At 41.0% G+C, this 16,055-nt stretch overlaps 1 protein-coding gene across 1 annotated transcript; it reads right to left on the bottom strand.

The window, feature by feature from the left end:
* Window positions 1-323: 323 nt before the first annotated feature.
* ctnnb1 (catenin (cadherin-associated protein), beta 1) lies at window positions 324-10,213 on the bottom strand. The gene is made up of 17 exons (XM_087804925.1): window positions 10,076-10,213; window positions 6,953-7,003; window positions 5,571-5,798; window positions 5,241-5,494; window positions 4,946-5,184; window positions 4,071-4,272; window positions 3,844-3,988; window positions 3,670-3,773; window positions 3,456-3,590; window positions 3,170-3,373; window positions 2,927-3,085; window positions 2,524-2,643; window positions 2,297-2,447; window positions 2,066-2,187; window positions 1,930-1,990; window positions 942-1,190; window positions 324-824 (listed from the first exon to the last, which is right to left on the bottom strand). Exons 2-16 carry the CDS (start codon window positions 6,963-6,965, stop codon window positions 979-981), a joined length of 2,349 nt encoding a protein of 782 aa, XP_087661051.1. The 5' UTR covers window positions 6,966-7,003; window positions 10,076-10,213; the 3' UTR covers window positions 324-824; window positions 942-978.
* Window positions 10,214-16,055: the final 5,842 nt, after the last annotated feature.

The raw sequence follows: 16,055 nt of genomic DNA on the forward strand, positions 1-16,055 counted from the left end.
AGATCACCCAGAGGACACGTCCAAGTAATAGGCTATAGTATGGTTAACATGAAAGTAGTTTGATACAAATCTAGATTAAACAGTTTTAAGATCCTGAAGAAAACAAGATGCAGAGTCTGGATGTGAAATGAGTCCATTTTATTGTTTCAGAACACAGCAGGCTACAGCAACCAGCTCCTCCCGCTACCCCCCCCCTCCCCTCTATTAACACACCAGGTAACCCCCCCCCCTCCCATTGTCAGCCACACCCCCTTTGGAACAGCAGGAACACCTCAGTGCTCACCTTTAAAGCAAGAAAATAGCTTGATATTTGGACCACAATCTCCAATTTTTGTTTTATACAAAAGCTACACAATGTTACATTTATCATCAGAATACAATTCAACTGATTAACGCGAGTGTTTGGACACCATTGAAAATGTCTTCAGGTTCTTTACTTTGATGAAGCGTCACCACTTTGAAAAAAAACAAAAAATAAAGGACAGAAGTTTAAAAAACATAAGAAAATTAAAAGATATGGGTAGAAGTCAGAATAATGAACAAAGCAAGCGAGAATCATTTTGTACCATTACAGACTTAAATTTTAAAAAGAATACATAAAAAGGGTTTTTTGTTCGTTTTTTTTCTTTTAAATCAACCTTGGAGAATAAAATCCGTGTCACGTCAGGATTCGAAGTCAACCAACTGTCCGTCCAGAGCAGAACTGCACTTGTTTGTCCCAATAAGAGTTCCCAGACGTCTAGTCTCTTCAGGCACTTTCTGAAACCCCGCCTCCTCCGTGTGGGCAAATCACGATGCAGGTTCATCCAGGTCACATGATACAGCTGAAGGAAGCAGGAAACGAGACGTTTAAAGGACCGAACAAAAGGTTCACGAACAAACACAAGGCGGTGAGTAGAAGCTCAAGCATCAGCCATCATTAGTCCCGGACGCCGACTCACCTAGTACGAAGTGTTATGGAAAGGTGGGTCTTGAAATTTACAGGTCGGTGTCAAACCACGCCAGCTGGTTCGAGTCACCAGGAGGCAGACCCTCGATCAGTTCCTGACTGTGTCCCAGGTCGGGAAGACCCTCCACGGGCGGGTAGTCCTGGCCCGGGTGGTGGCCTCCGAGATCGTGGTCCATCATGGGCTCCATGCCCATTGTGTCTCCGCCGTAACCTCCCGCATGGAAGGAACGGTAGCTGGGGTCTGGGGGGGGGAGGCGGGGGAGCAGAAACGTGTTAGAAGCAGGTTAAACAAACAAGCGCTCACGCAGTAGTACGATCAGAGACACAACAACACACGGCTTCACACATGCCTCAGACTCTCGAGACCAACATGCTCTGAACACCATCAGAAGATTTCCTTCAACATATCTTTGCTCTTAAATTTGACAAAAATATTGTGAAAAATTCTACATAATTTAGGTTTATCTGAGCAGGACGCACCAGTCTTCATCCCTGTGGTCGATACTGATTGCACATTTTTAAAACAATGTATACATTTATATACATAAAAAACTGACTTTGTCATAATCAGTTTGTCGATACTTTTAACAACCCTAGAACTTTTCAAAATGTATCCAGATATTTTTTTTTAAGTGTGTGATTGAAAACAGTATTGAAAGATTATAAAGTCTAAAAAATCTTTCTATCGTGAAAATCTTATTTTGTTAATTTAGGCGATTACGGTTCACTTAGTGTTTTACATTTGGTTAGAAAATATCCTACAGCCTTGAATGCACCTCAGCAATTCCAATGCCATTGAATGAATCAGCCGTTAAACTGTTCATGTCCATTATCGATATATTATAAATGCTAATATAATATTTAATTCGATGCCGTATTAGAAGCTTCAGCAGCAATAAACTGGTTCTCGCGCAGCTCAACGTTCACGACAGTAACTCAACAATGAGGCCACAGACATGGCAGACATGGCAGCAACTCACCATCTGCTCTGTAGCCCAGTGGTTCTCCCTGAGAGCCGATGTCCAGACCCAGGTCTCCGGTCTAGAGACGGAAGAGAAGAGTCAGAATCGTGCAACAACAAGATAAACATGGTGGTCATCAGCCATCGGTCCTCACTTCATTCCAGGCCATCGGTTCTGTTCTGAAGAGGGAGCTGGTGAGCTCCACCGACAGGCGCTTCTTGTAGTCTTGAGGCTTGTCCTCGGACATTCGGAACAAAACGGCAGCGGCGTATGTGGCTGGAGGAGGACAGTGGGAAAGATGAGATGATATTCTTGTGGTCACCAGGAAACGCCACAGAAGGAGCCGCTTCAGTCTTGCAGAACACGAGCAATAACACAAACGTACCGACTCCCTCGTTGCGGCTGTGCAGCAGCTCTGTGAGTGGAGCCGTGGCTCCCTCCGCCTCGATGGCTTCAGCAGCTTCTTTGTCCTGGGCCAGCTCGCACAGCACGCCTGCAGCCACGCGCTGGATGTTCTCGATGGGAGAGTACAGCAGCTGCACACACATACACACATCCCTTCAATACATCTGCAGTGTCTAGTGCATTCTTCTCAACCTCAATAACACAAACCTGTACAAAGAGCGGAATCGTGTTCAGTCCTCGGATCACTATTCTGTTGTGCACGTCTCTGGCCAGGATGTGAAGGGCTCCAGTGCATCCCTCCACGATCTCCTCCATGCGAACTCCCTCCTGAAGACACAACGTGTCGTTCAGCAACTCATTTTCCACACATGCTATATAGTGTCAAGACTGACTAACATTTGCGGCAAGTACGACCAGAATTAATAAATATGGTTGATTCGAGAACATTAAAAGCTCCCCTTATATTACTGTATTCTCTAAATAAATGTTCACCAATAAATTAGGGCAGAGTTATGTAGACGTTGAAATCTATTTCCAACCACTAATAATTTCATTATACAAGCCATGACAGTTGGTGACAAACTTCTATGCAAGGACATGACTTTCTCACCACAAACTGCTGCTGGTTTCCTCCCATGCTGGTGCGTCGTTGTGTGTCCTGATGAGCTCGGACCAGCAGCTGGACCAGTCTCGGGATGGCGCCCTGCTCCCTCAGAGGTGCGTGGTTGGCCGGACAAAGAGCCAGGTTACGGATCAACCCGACGGTTGCCTGAAGACCACCAGAAAAACGTGTTAAGAACTCCAAGATGAAGTAACTTGAGCAGTAGTTGCTGCCACAGGTCAGGACATGTACCTTGATGAGAGGCCAGTGTGACGGCGGGTGCAGCAACTTGACGACCACCGGCAGCCCGTAGTGCAGCCTGACGGCGTTCTGAGCCATCTCTGCATCCTGGTGTCTGGACGTGAGGTGGCGCAGGGCACAGATGGCAGGTTCTGTGATGTCTTCTCTGTCTCCGGCCCGGAGCACCGTGCGGACCAAAGCCTCGATACCTCCGACCTGCAGGGAAGGATGGTGGATTTGATCAAGATTGTATTTTTTTTTTTTTTGTTAAAGTCCAGCACGGGCGAGATGGACCGACCTGGCAGACCATCATCTTGTTCTTGTAGTTGTTGCAGGTCAGGTTGGACAGGATGCCGGCGGCACACGTCACCACGTTGATGTCGTCACTGCCGAGCAGCTGGACCAGTGTTCCGAGCAGACCTTCCATTCCCTCCTGCGGACAGAATCCATCCATGATTTATCGAAGCAAGTCTTCATTACTATTCACCATAACAACGAGGAATAAAACATACCTGTTTGGTGGCAGCGTCTGACAGGTTTCTAAGAGTCCAGAGGCAGTTCTGCACCAGTCTCTGGCTGGGGTCGGTCAGGTGGAGACCGAGGGCCTGCATCCCTCCTTCAGGGACACAAATGATATTATAAAAAATGAAAAAAATCTAAATTAAACATGTGGTCATTCGTCGTACCTGCTTCTACGATGGCAGGTTTGTTACTGGAGCACACCGAAAGCACTTTCAGAACTCTGCTTGTGGTCCACAACAGCTTCTCATAGGTGTAGGTCCTCATGATGTTCACCAGGGCCTGAGGGCCTCCACTGGCCAGAATGATCAACTACACAAGAAACCACACATGGAGTCACTCGAGTCGTGAACAAACGAGCGATGAACTCGCCAATAGAAGAAAAACAACCAACCTTGCTCTCCTGGTTCCCGTAGGCCAGAATCTGTAGACAGTCTGTGGTGATGGCCAGGAACTTCACGTTGGTCTTGTTGAGCAGAGCCACCATCTTTTGTAGACCACCTGCCAACCGGACGGCCATCTTGGCCCCTTCCTGGTGCAGCAGCAGGTTGTGTAGGGTGGTGATGGCGTAGAACAGAACTGAATCCACTGGGGATCTGTGGAAATGATTTAAAATCAGTAAGAACAACAACCCTCCGAGAAATCACCTGGAATATAATCATGTGGATACTTGTAAATAATATTCAGAATTAAATACATTTGTGTTAGATCTTTATCTTAGTATATTTTACCATTTTGTCTTATTGATATTTTCCATCATTTCATTGTATTGTGGTGTTGAAAAAGTGCATCTAATGAGATCAACCACAAACACTGTTGCTGCACGATCCAATGTCTAGTTTCATACACCGTCACTCAGTGTTTGGGAAAATATCTGTGTCTGACATTTTGTCCTCTGCTTAGGGAACTTAAGTATTTTTCCTTTCTTTACAGATCTCACAAGTTCTCTTAAAGATAGAAGGCATTCCTTAAGAATCCCATCTCTTAACAGGATTTACTCTTGTCTTACTGTAAGAGAGCGGATCGGATTCTAAGAATTCTCTTAGGATTTGTCCATCAGGAGCAACTCTTTGCGCCAAGAATAATAATAATTCAGGAATACATCCTGGAGTGTGGAATAAGTCTTGAATAATATTCATTCATTCATTCGTTCGTTCGTTAGTCAAGTACTGAATGAAACACTCAATATTCTTCAATTAAATATCTCAAAACATTTGTGACCGCAAGCTAACCACTATGAGGTCCGAGTGAACAATATCTGACACATACCCGAGCATTTTAACTAGGGCGGGAATTCCTCCAGACTTGAAGATGGCCAGAAGTCCTTCTCTGTGGTGGGACAGGTTGTGGAGCGTCCCTGCGGTGCAGCGTGCGGTCTCCACGTCGTTTGTGTTCTGCATGGTTCTGACGATGGCGGAGACCATCTGAGGTGAGCGCATGATGGCATGTCGGGACGCCTCTTTTTTGGAAAGCTGGTGGACCATCACGGCAGCTTTGTTTACTACGACCTGCGGGGAGAAGACGTTCAGAGCTCCTGACAACCAAACGGGGAAGCCACATGTACCTGGTCCTCGTCATTGAGCAGTTTGGTGAGTTCTGGGATGGCTCTCGTCGCCAGCTCCGCGTCATCCTGATAGTTGATGAGGTTGACGACGGCGTGTTTGAGCATCTGTGAAGGCTCCGCCAGCCTCTGGACATTGGTTGGGTTTGTGGAGTCGTACTGCGTTGAGGGAATCTGCATACCCTCCTCCAACGTCTCTGGGAACATGGCCGCACGCACCCGCTGCGCACGAGTCATCGCGTACTGACCATCCAGGTCTGGATAAAAACAAAGTTTAAGTCAACAACTCAACTCCTAAATTCCTTTTCCGCCACATCAGATGATTCAACTGACCTTGAACTTGATCCTGGGCGAAGTTCTGGTTGAAGCCCTGCTCCCACTCGTACATGACCTGGTTGTTGTCCAGGTCCTCCTCTTCAGGGTTTCCTTTCCCACTCAGGGAGGGGGCGGTGGTGGTGGCGCCAGAGTGGATGCCTGAATCCAGGTACGACTGCTGCTGCCAGTGACTGACTGCCGCCTTGCGGTCTGGCTCCATGGCCATGTCGAGCTCCATCAGATCAGCTGGAACAACATGACGACACCATTAGAAGAGTACGTTTGGAAATGTAAACGTCCTCCTTTCAAGGAGGAACCAGGGAAAAAACGAGTTGAAAAGAAGGTCTAAAGCACATTTATCTCCAGGTTAATACATTATATAAATATATTTACAGTTGTAGTCAAGCCTTGGAGGAAACAAAGCAACCTCAAAGGATATCAGTGACTTTATAATGTACGGTCATTCTTCACCATATAGAAGTTCACCTTCCGCGGTCTAACATAAATTTTCCTTTTCCACAAAACTCCACATTTAATCACGTATCAAGCTGCAGTTGGGAAATTTAAAAACTCCTCGTCATAAAGTTAACACTGGATTTATTTGAACAGCCGATCGACTTCAGAAACAGAAGTATGAGACACAAATGAACACATCCACAGTATTTATAGTGAAAACATACAAATATCCCTGTTTTTACACACTGCTCTTTATAGTGACGGCTGATTAGACAATAGAATGCTTTATTTAAAATGTACGTTCATGTTGCCATTTGGACTGCGATTGGCTGGCTGGGCGGCAAAACATTACTAGAACTGTTCAGGTCACTGTTACCAAGCAGGTGTTTGAAAGGGATGACAGTTCATATGCAATTTTGTAGTGATGTGTTGATGAAACTTCATGAAGCAGTATCATGTTGTTCAGGTCAGTAGGTGGCGCCATCAGTTTAAAAATGTATGTGATGCCATGTGAAAATGGTGCAGAGACACCATCTAGTGTACTCTGAACATCATGACACCGTTTCGTGAAGCTTCATCAGACCATCACTCCAACTTTGTTGACTGAAGTGTTTATAAATCAACAACAATTTTAAACAACTGAAAAATTCAATAATCACTTCTCTGGATTTTGAGCTAATTAACACTGACCCAAATATGGAACTTGTAAAGTAAGAGTTAAAGATTCTACTCATTACCATATTTTGGATTGATAATAATTGAACAGCAAGAAAGTTGTTGCCAATCCAAACCTTTAAATGTTGCATTTCAGATAAATAAATCACCAATTTCATGAAAATCAATATCATTCACTTTTCTTTCATGATCACCATCAGGAAAAGAATGTAATTCTGCGAATTAAAAATGTAACCAGCAATAGTTTAAGCAACGGCAGATACACTCACCTTGGGAAGCCATGTTGCCTTCTCAAAGCACAGCCGGCACAGCTTCCTGATCTGAGGGGGAAAAAAAGAAAGTGGTGAGAGAAAGTGAGTGATATTTTTTTTTTTTTCCATCACAAAGTTTGAAATAAATGCAGGAAGAGGAAAGTTAAGCAAATTCCTGTGACACAAAAGGTCCCATTAAGTCAAGACACTGGTGAGAGGGGGAATGTGGCAGTGGGTGAAGGGAGAACCGGGAGGAGGAGGAGGACAAACATTCCTGCACTTCTTTGAAGCCCAAACCACTGCAGTAAATAAGCAGTACAGTCGAGGACAGGGGGGGGGGATTAATGCAGTGAGATACTTTTACTCTAATCACGAGTCAAAGATAAACGTGTTGGCAGATTCAGGACAGAAAATCCCAGTGAAAATTAAAACTGCAAACGCTAAAAAAAAAGAAGAAAATCCTACTGCGAAAACCATCCAGTGCATTGAGGACATTGAGAGATGAAAACCTGCATATAATGAGGTGACAAGACAATGAAAACCAACGATTTGTTAATACTCTGTGCAGTAGAACCATTTCCAGAGACCTTGAAACATTCTTCTTTACCACTCAGGGATCTAAAAGGTGTTTAGGTGCCTCGATATGACAACACACAAGCTTTAAACCAACAAGTAAACAGAGGAGAAAATATCTCATTTATATTTCATCTGTGCACCTACAACACTACTAAAGGTCAACATGGAACGATTTCCTTTGTGTCCTTTGGGAAATCCTGCAAGTGTCAAATATGAGTTGTTATTTAGAACAAGGTTTGATGCTGCATTTCATCAGAAATCATCATCAGATTCTGCTATTCTGAGGAGATTCACGAGGTAACACAAGCCAAAAGATTAACATCAGCAAACGTACAATAAAAATAAAAAGTGTTGGTCTTCAACTTAAAGAGTGGGTAGATTTATTTCTTCCAACACTCGAGGGTAACCACTACCAATCCAACCAATCTTCCTACACTCAACAACCCGGCTGAAAAAAAGGCCAGTCAGACCCACACAAATGTAGTCCTCGCACGCCATCCTCCCAGACTCTCCACCCAGCCCAGCCTTAATTGAAACCATATGTCCCCGAAACCAGAAGGCAACTCGGTAAAAAAAACAAAAAAAAAACGTCAGATCAAAGCACCCTGTGTGGAAAAATCCAACCTCCACGCTCGTGGAAAGTAACAGCTCTCCGCACAAGTCTCTGGAAACCCAACCACGAGCGTTCTCACGAGCAAACAAGCCTGCTCTCCATTCCAGACAATTGGCAGCCGTGGCCCTGGAGTCTGACTCACAACACAAACTCAAGGCACTAAAAAACTTCTGTGCCAGACGCCGACCCACAAAAAAATCTAAACTGGTGGTTCCCCCTTTGAAGCCCGCTGGAGCGAGAATTAATGAAAACCAGATGACTAATGAGCAAGGCAGGATTTAGACCGTCACCCGCAGGTGAAGCAAACTCAACGCATCTACGATACATTCGTGAGGATTAATTGCTATCATTTAAAAAACGTCTCAAACCCTGGACAAGAAACAAGCTTCTTTTACTACTAAATTAAATGAAGTAAAGATCAAACATCCAAGCCAGGAATTCTTGCAAGAATATCACAATCTAGGAAAGAGAATCATTATTATTGATTTTTTTTAAGGCAAATTACAGTATTTTTGTGCGATAAGTAGAATAGAAAGGCATAGGAGGAGTCACTTTCCAAACCAGATTAAGGGTCATGATAAAAAGAGGGTTATTTCTGAGTGAGGTCAGCAGATTAATAAACACGACAGAGAAAGAAAGAAAAAAACTCTGCAATATCGGCCTGTGTCACTGCAAATGGGGTAGTATAGAGAGAAAAAACCTCCAAATCTAGCCATAATCCAGGATTCTGCTCCAGTCAATTCCAAGTTAATCCATTTTCTACAGCCTCACGTGGTCAACGCTGTCTCCAATAAAAAAAAAAATCCAGATGACCTTCAAAAAAAGGGATGAATTTAAGACAGTTTTAACAGAAAATGTTAGGACAATTTTCACGAATTGATTCAACACTTTCAGATAGTATTGCGGTTATTTTAATAACGTTATACGTTTAATCCACGATTTAAATCCTATAAATAGAATTTAATTTTGAAATTCATCATAAATTAAATTTTAAGATATGAAAACCCCCGCATTGAAGGAACATGTCGAGTTCTTAAAAAGGTGGGGAAACTGAATTTTCTCACGTTACAAATGGATTAAATAAAGATATTTTAAAAAGAATACACGGGGAGATACACCGGGTGGTGTCCGCCTCTCTGCGGCGGAGTCCACGGGTCGGGTCCGCGGGCGTGGAAGGAGGAAATAAAATTAATAAAAAAGGACGTATTCGAGTGGAACCAGAAAAAAAGTGACACAATGGCAGGTTTAAAGAACTCGGGCCCCCCTCCTCCCTCCAGCTGCCCCCCCTTTGACTTTCTTGAAAACTATGACTCGGATTTCACAGCCATGGCTCCTCCTCGTCTTCCTCCTGCTGGAATGTTCGCTCTTTGTTTCGAGAAAAACATTCTCACGAGCCACTCGACGAACAAAACACAACTTTTTTTTAAATAAAAAAGACGCTCCTTTTTACGACACACGACACGTATTTACGGAAGAAAGTTCGATAAGTATGACGTGGAGTTCGGTAACTTTCGCCAAGTTTTATACGAACTTTGGGGACTAAACTAATCTACATATGGATTAAAATGAATAGGTTTTAGATCGTTTTAGTCAAAGATAACTAGAGGGAAAAGTTAAGTTAAGTCTAGACGAGTGAATATGACTCAATATGAAGGAATGTGTTCAGAAGGGCCACAATTACACAACTATTCCAAAAAAACCCTCAATAATATCGCTGGAACTTAACGCGACTGGTCACGATGCGATTATCGACAGATTTATCGAGGTGTCCGTCGGTTCAAAGCGGCGATATTTCCTTTCGGTGCCGGACATTTCCATCCCAGAATGTAGAGCCGCAGAAGCCGCAGCTCGGACTCGGTCTGCTGCAGCCACAGCATCCCCGGCCGGCCCCGGCACACAACCACCGCTCCGCGAGAAGAGTCACGCGGCGAGCCCCGGGTGTGGAAGCCTACCCTTGTCAACACGGCAAATCCGTCCTCTCAGGTCCGGGGGGCAGTAAGAGGAAAAAAAACAGCGTGGAAAAAGGAGTAAAAGTCAAGCGTCAACGGGAGTCCTCGTCCACTCCCTGCGTCGCTGTGAAGCCTGGACCGGAACAGCAGCAACTGGAATATGTAAGATGGCGGCGCGTTTATATAGACCGCAGAACACCCCGCAGTTGCTGTATATCCTGCCATGTAGGCGAATGAAAATAGACACCCAGTTTTTTTCAAAACACAAGCATTTTAATGTTTGTTAACTAATAATAATTAAAACATAACAACGGTAAAAGATTTACTTAACGCGTTGCTGTTCTATCTGGAATTGATTTGCAGCGGATGCCAACGATCGATGTCCCCGGCACGAGGAGGGATACACAATGGAATGTAGATCCGGCGAGAAAAAAAAGGGACCCAAAACTGTGTCCATAACTTTAACTGTATTATGAAGTTTATCGAGTTAAAGTTTACAAAGGGTTGAAATATATTAATTTATATGCATTAATACAAATATAATGTATTTTGGGTACTTGGAAGGAAATGATGACATAATAAAATATGTTTTTAACCATTAAAATAAGGGTAAAAAAAAGTCCAAACAGGTCACAGTTAAAACTAATTATGTATTGTAAAATACGAAGAAAAGCTTAATTATAGTAATAAATTAGGCGAACAAAACTGTGACCCTCAACTGTGTGTTTTTGCTGTGGATAATTTGGAAAAAAAACAATTTCCCGAAGGAGACCTCCTGAGGGATCAATAAAGTTCTACCAAACCTAACCTAAATATATTGATTTATATGCATTATAACAAAAATATAATGTATTGTGGGTATGTGGGAGACTAAATGATAAAAATGTATGTATGCTTTTAACCAATATTTGCCTCAAATTTTAAAGTTAATTGAGGTTAAAAGAAGACACAAATACAAACAGGTTATTATGTCAAAACATGTATCAGTTAAAACTGATTTTAACACAAACCCGAATGTAATAAAATACGTAGGAAAGCTTAACTATAAGAGTCCAATTTCAACTATAGAATAGACTTAATTTGAGCTTCACAAAGGGTTGAAATATATTAATTTAGAGATGTTGAATAAAATGTGTTGTGGGTATTTGGAAAGTAAATTATGAAAAAATAAAGTATAACTTAAACAGTATTTTCCTCAAAATTCAGTGTAAATGTGGGTTAAAAAAAAGGGACAGAAACAGGTTAATAAGTAAATGAACACAACACAAACGTGAACATATTATAATATCTAGGAAGGCTAAAAAATAAACATCCAAACATCTCTTAATCAACATCATCACAAAAAAGAAAGACAAAAAAATAGCAACAAATAATGACTTTGTTATTATTTGTCCAGTATTCAGAAGCATTGTAGTGATTGATGGTTGTATTTGTTTATTAATACTGTAGACAAGTGTTTATTGTTATCACACTAAACAAACATCTACACATGAGTCAGACAGTGATCTGGATTCATGAACCAGGGATTATTCAAGCAGGTAAAAAAAGAAAAGAAAAAGAGATTCATCAAATCAAAGCTCTACGTTGCGACATAATGCAAAAAAAACTATAAAATCATACGGTTTGATTATGAACCAAAAACATCAAACAATCTATGGACATTTGTAATAAAATATATAATGAGTGTAAATTCGTGACCGGCTTGGCGAGCAGAGTCATTAAAACGACGAGTGATCCATGGGCAGAGCCACAGTCCTTTAACGAAATGGTGTGATCTCGCCTTTATTCCTAGATCACAGAGTCGCGGCTATTAATTTGCAGATGACTTTCTACTCGGCCCAATAATAAGTAAATTAGTGGAGAGAACTTTCTGACGGCGTGAATATGACGAGTCCTCTGGGTTTTTTTTTTCTGTCGGGAACAAGAGTAGAGAGCGGGTCACATGACCACCGTCACTCCTCAGGTGAGCCGAGAACACAGGTGGATCCTCTCGTCCTCCAGGGGGCTTTATCAACAGGTGTGTGGGTGGAAGTTCTGTATGGAGTCATCGTGTACTTTCGCGCCAACAAAGTCATGGTGCTAGAATCCCATTTAACATGTTTATTTATGTTTCTTTTAGGAAACAACACAGACGAGTCAGAGGCAAACTTACATGACACTAATAATGATCAGGATTTGAACCAACAAAAGTACTCTAAACACTTGGATTGTTAGGTAGTTCAGGACATAAATAGTTCAGTAAACAAGTACTTAATTGAAAATAAAACTCTCCAGTCAAGACACACATTCAAACAAAAACATTTAAGACATAAACCAATAGGTGTGTTTATTGTCAAGAACCTGTTTCACCTTACAATGATATGACACTTTGTGATAGTGTAGTAACAAGAATATATTTGTTGTAGTATTGTCGAGTACTTGACTCTGGTGTTGTAGAGTTTACAGACCACATGACTCTAGACAAAGTTTTTGGAGTTCAATGTATCCTTTCGTACTCAGTCATAGCAGGGATCTCACCGTTTTTTTTTTAACTGCGGAGGAGCTAATGTCTGCTGCCATCTAGAGGCCCGAGCTTTAATTGCAACACAACAATGAAGAAACAAGTGATTATTTTCATGTTGTAAATTGAAAAAAATATTTACTTTACTTATTGAACTATAAAATATTAATCCTTGTTTTATTTCTGGGTCAAGGTGACCCAAAGGCCCAAAAAAACCTTGAGGGATACCTCAAACACTTTTCAGTTTTCAGGACTTTGGGTCACCTTGACCCTGAGCTTACAGAAGGGTTAAAGAACGATGATAAAAATTAAACTCGATTTAAAACTTTAAAAAAGGGAAAACAAATCTACACATTGTGATAAACAAATGAATCATTGCGATGATTCCTTTCTATTGATTATTAATATCAGAAAGGTGTTTTAGTTTGAAAAAAAGATTTTATTTTCTCTGAAGTAATGTTAGTCTGCGACTCTGGACACGTCAAGACATTTGTTTTAGACAAGTTAATTAAAAAATATATTCTGCAAACTAGTGAAAATTAGTGAAACACAAACTCCACAGATTAAATCAACAATCATGTCTTATTTTCAACAAAAAAAACACCTTTCAGACGGTAGTAATCAATAGATCTTGGCCCTGTGGTTGGAGACGACTGATCCTTAATCGAACATCATTTTATTTTCTTAAATGTTTTTACCTTTGAAAAGTAAAAGTCTCGTGTGTTTCATATATTCTCTTTATTTTATCAAATGACTTGATTTGACTTCAAAAAGGAATCTATGTTAGCAAGTTTGCTTCAGTCCCATCGATGCTGCAACGGTAACAATTACATAAATGATTTAACGTTTAAATAAGTTGCATAACCAAGTATCAGAATCAACCAAGTAAATATTGATAATATTCACTTTATTTTTCTTCGGCTCTTGGGATTTTGAACCTCAGACAAAATGGAACTAAAAATATAATAATAATAATAAAGTGCACAATATTACAGTGTGATTATTTCCTTGTTTCTTTTGTAAAGTTTATCCTTTTATAATATTTATTTTATCCCAATTCCTGTATGTTACTGAATGAAAATAAAGAATTCCTCACTTTCATGAGGGTCATCTGTTGAAGATATGGGTCAGTTTCTTCATCAGAGTCGTGTGAGGTTAAACATGGAGCTGGATCCCGGAGAGATGCTGCCAGAGACTAATCCACGACGCCTGTCAAATGGCCCTTCATCCAACAGGCTGTGCTGAAATAACACAGATTGGTCTGTTTCCCAAACACGCCAAGTCTCTCCAGTGACCCGACGCTGCGACACTTCAGGGAGCCCCAGCACTTGTTCTTCCAGCTGGAGAGGCCATTTCCAGTTCTGTGCTGATGGAGCGTTTCACCTTCGCTGGTGATGCAAACCAGTCGAAAAAATATAGAGAACAACCAGAAGAAATCAGATGTTAAAAATGACAAAAACATGTAATTGATCTAGAAAAAAGGAGACAATTTAGATGAAATATTAAATAAACTATAAGAGTTGTGGATACTATAACAAAAAAAACAACAACATAGTGAGTCTGAGAAACACTCAAACATGACAAATCAATTATTTAATCATAACGTATACAAGCGTGATGAAATCAAAACCATGATGATTTAAATCAAGATGTTTTTCATTTATTATTATCTGTTTTTATGGATGGATCACTGGAAAGGCTGGTAAAATATAAATAAAAGAGAGTTAAAATGAACTTTATATATCTTAAATCAATATATTTTCATGACAAATCCATGTTTTAAATGTCACATTCTTATATATGCTTATATCTTTTTCACCTCTGATACTTATAATTTATATAAAATCTCCTAGTTAAATAAAAAGGCTTAATAAAATTTGTATTTTAAACTTTACAAATATATTTGTTAAGTGGCATTAAAATACTAATAATGACTGTTATTGTTATTTGGAATGTAAAGTATGACATATGAAAGTATAATTTTAACCCATATTTGTCTCACAAATACAGATACAAATGTGAAAATGTATGAAAGGGTGTAACAGTTCAAAATCTTTTTAGCACAAACCTAAACCTAATAAAATATGTAGGAAACTGTAAAAGGAAAAAAACAAGACGAGACACGAGCAAGCTTTGAAGATACTTCTCGCAAATACGACAATTCGACTTCCAACAACCATCACTGGAGCTCCAGAACTATGGCGACTTCATTAGATACAAATTGTGTTTATTTTAAACGGATTCTAATCTTGAAATCCTCCATCAGGTGATTCAAGAAACTCTCTGATATTGAGTTGCAGATCATTCCAGAGGAAACGCTGCTTCATATGAAAGCACTGAAGTACTTTTCTATACGTGTCTTGGTTTCCAAACACTCTTGTGAAAATATACATATACGGTCATATACAAACCATAATTACCTGCTTGAATCCGACAAGCCCACACGAGACAAGCGCACACACACAGTAACACAAACATCTTTTTTTTTAAAAACCTATTAAGTGTCTTAATGCATCGTCTTTGATGGATCTGCTGGCATGTGTAGGAGCTTTACGTGCACACACACACCTACACACACACATGTGAATATGGTCGATGTAAAGTGTCTCTTACTACCAAGTGTGTGCGCTGTGTATCCGACGGGAAGGGCTTCATTCACATCCATCTGTAAGTGGTTATAAACGTGGTCAGGACCAGCGGTTCTCAATGTGCAGCTATTCTCAAAGACAAAGTGGCAACTTTGCAAATCCCAAAATCCCAAGAGAGCGACACGCCACACATGCACACACTAAGCCAAGGCCCGAAGGGGTGTGGTTCCTTTCTCTCACTGTGAAAGAACGGGGCAGGACGGAACTATAGATAGGGGCAGACAAAACAAATAGTCACCCACACACACACACACACACACACGGCAGGTCAGGAAGCACTGCAGCTCGGAGAAGGAAATGTTTCTATTTCTCTGACAAGAAATGATTCATTCAGCACCAAAACAAACTCAAAGCCAGTCAATTTGTGTTGGGTCCATTCGAGTCTTATCTTATCTTATCTTAACTTGACCACCTCCACTCGGCCCCCGAGCAGCGGGAGGCCCTCGCTGTTTTTGTTATTCGATGACAGCAGGTCACACATTATAACGCACCACGTTAGCATCTCCAGTTCGCTCCGCCCTCTCAATTACACATGAATGACAATCGTGAGGAAAAAGAAGCCATTAAAGTTTGTGTCGTCGTCACAGAGTCAAGATCGTATCTCAAGGCCTCGATCCTGTCTGTGGACAAACAATCAAACTGACAGATATTTATGGCAACGATACGTAACAGGATACAATTATAAGGTTTCTTTTAAATCATTGAATTGTAAGTTAACTGTCGTATCATAGTTAACATACATTGTTGCTACATGCTTAACATCATTTTACTGAATTTAAACAGTTGTATTTCACAAGAAATGAAATACAAGCCGTGCTGTTGATTATTGATACGG

This window comes from Callionymus lyra, chromosome 13, assembly GCF_982586985.1.
Source record: "Callionymus lyra chromosome 13, fCalLyr1.hap1.1, whole genome shotgun sequence".
In the NCBI taxonomy this organism is placed as follows: domain Eukaryota; kingdom Metazoa; phylum Chordata; class Actinopteri; order Syngnathiformes; family Callionymidae; genus Callionymus; species Callionymus lyra.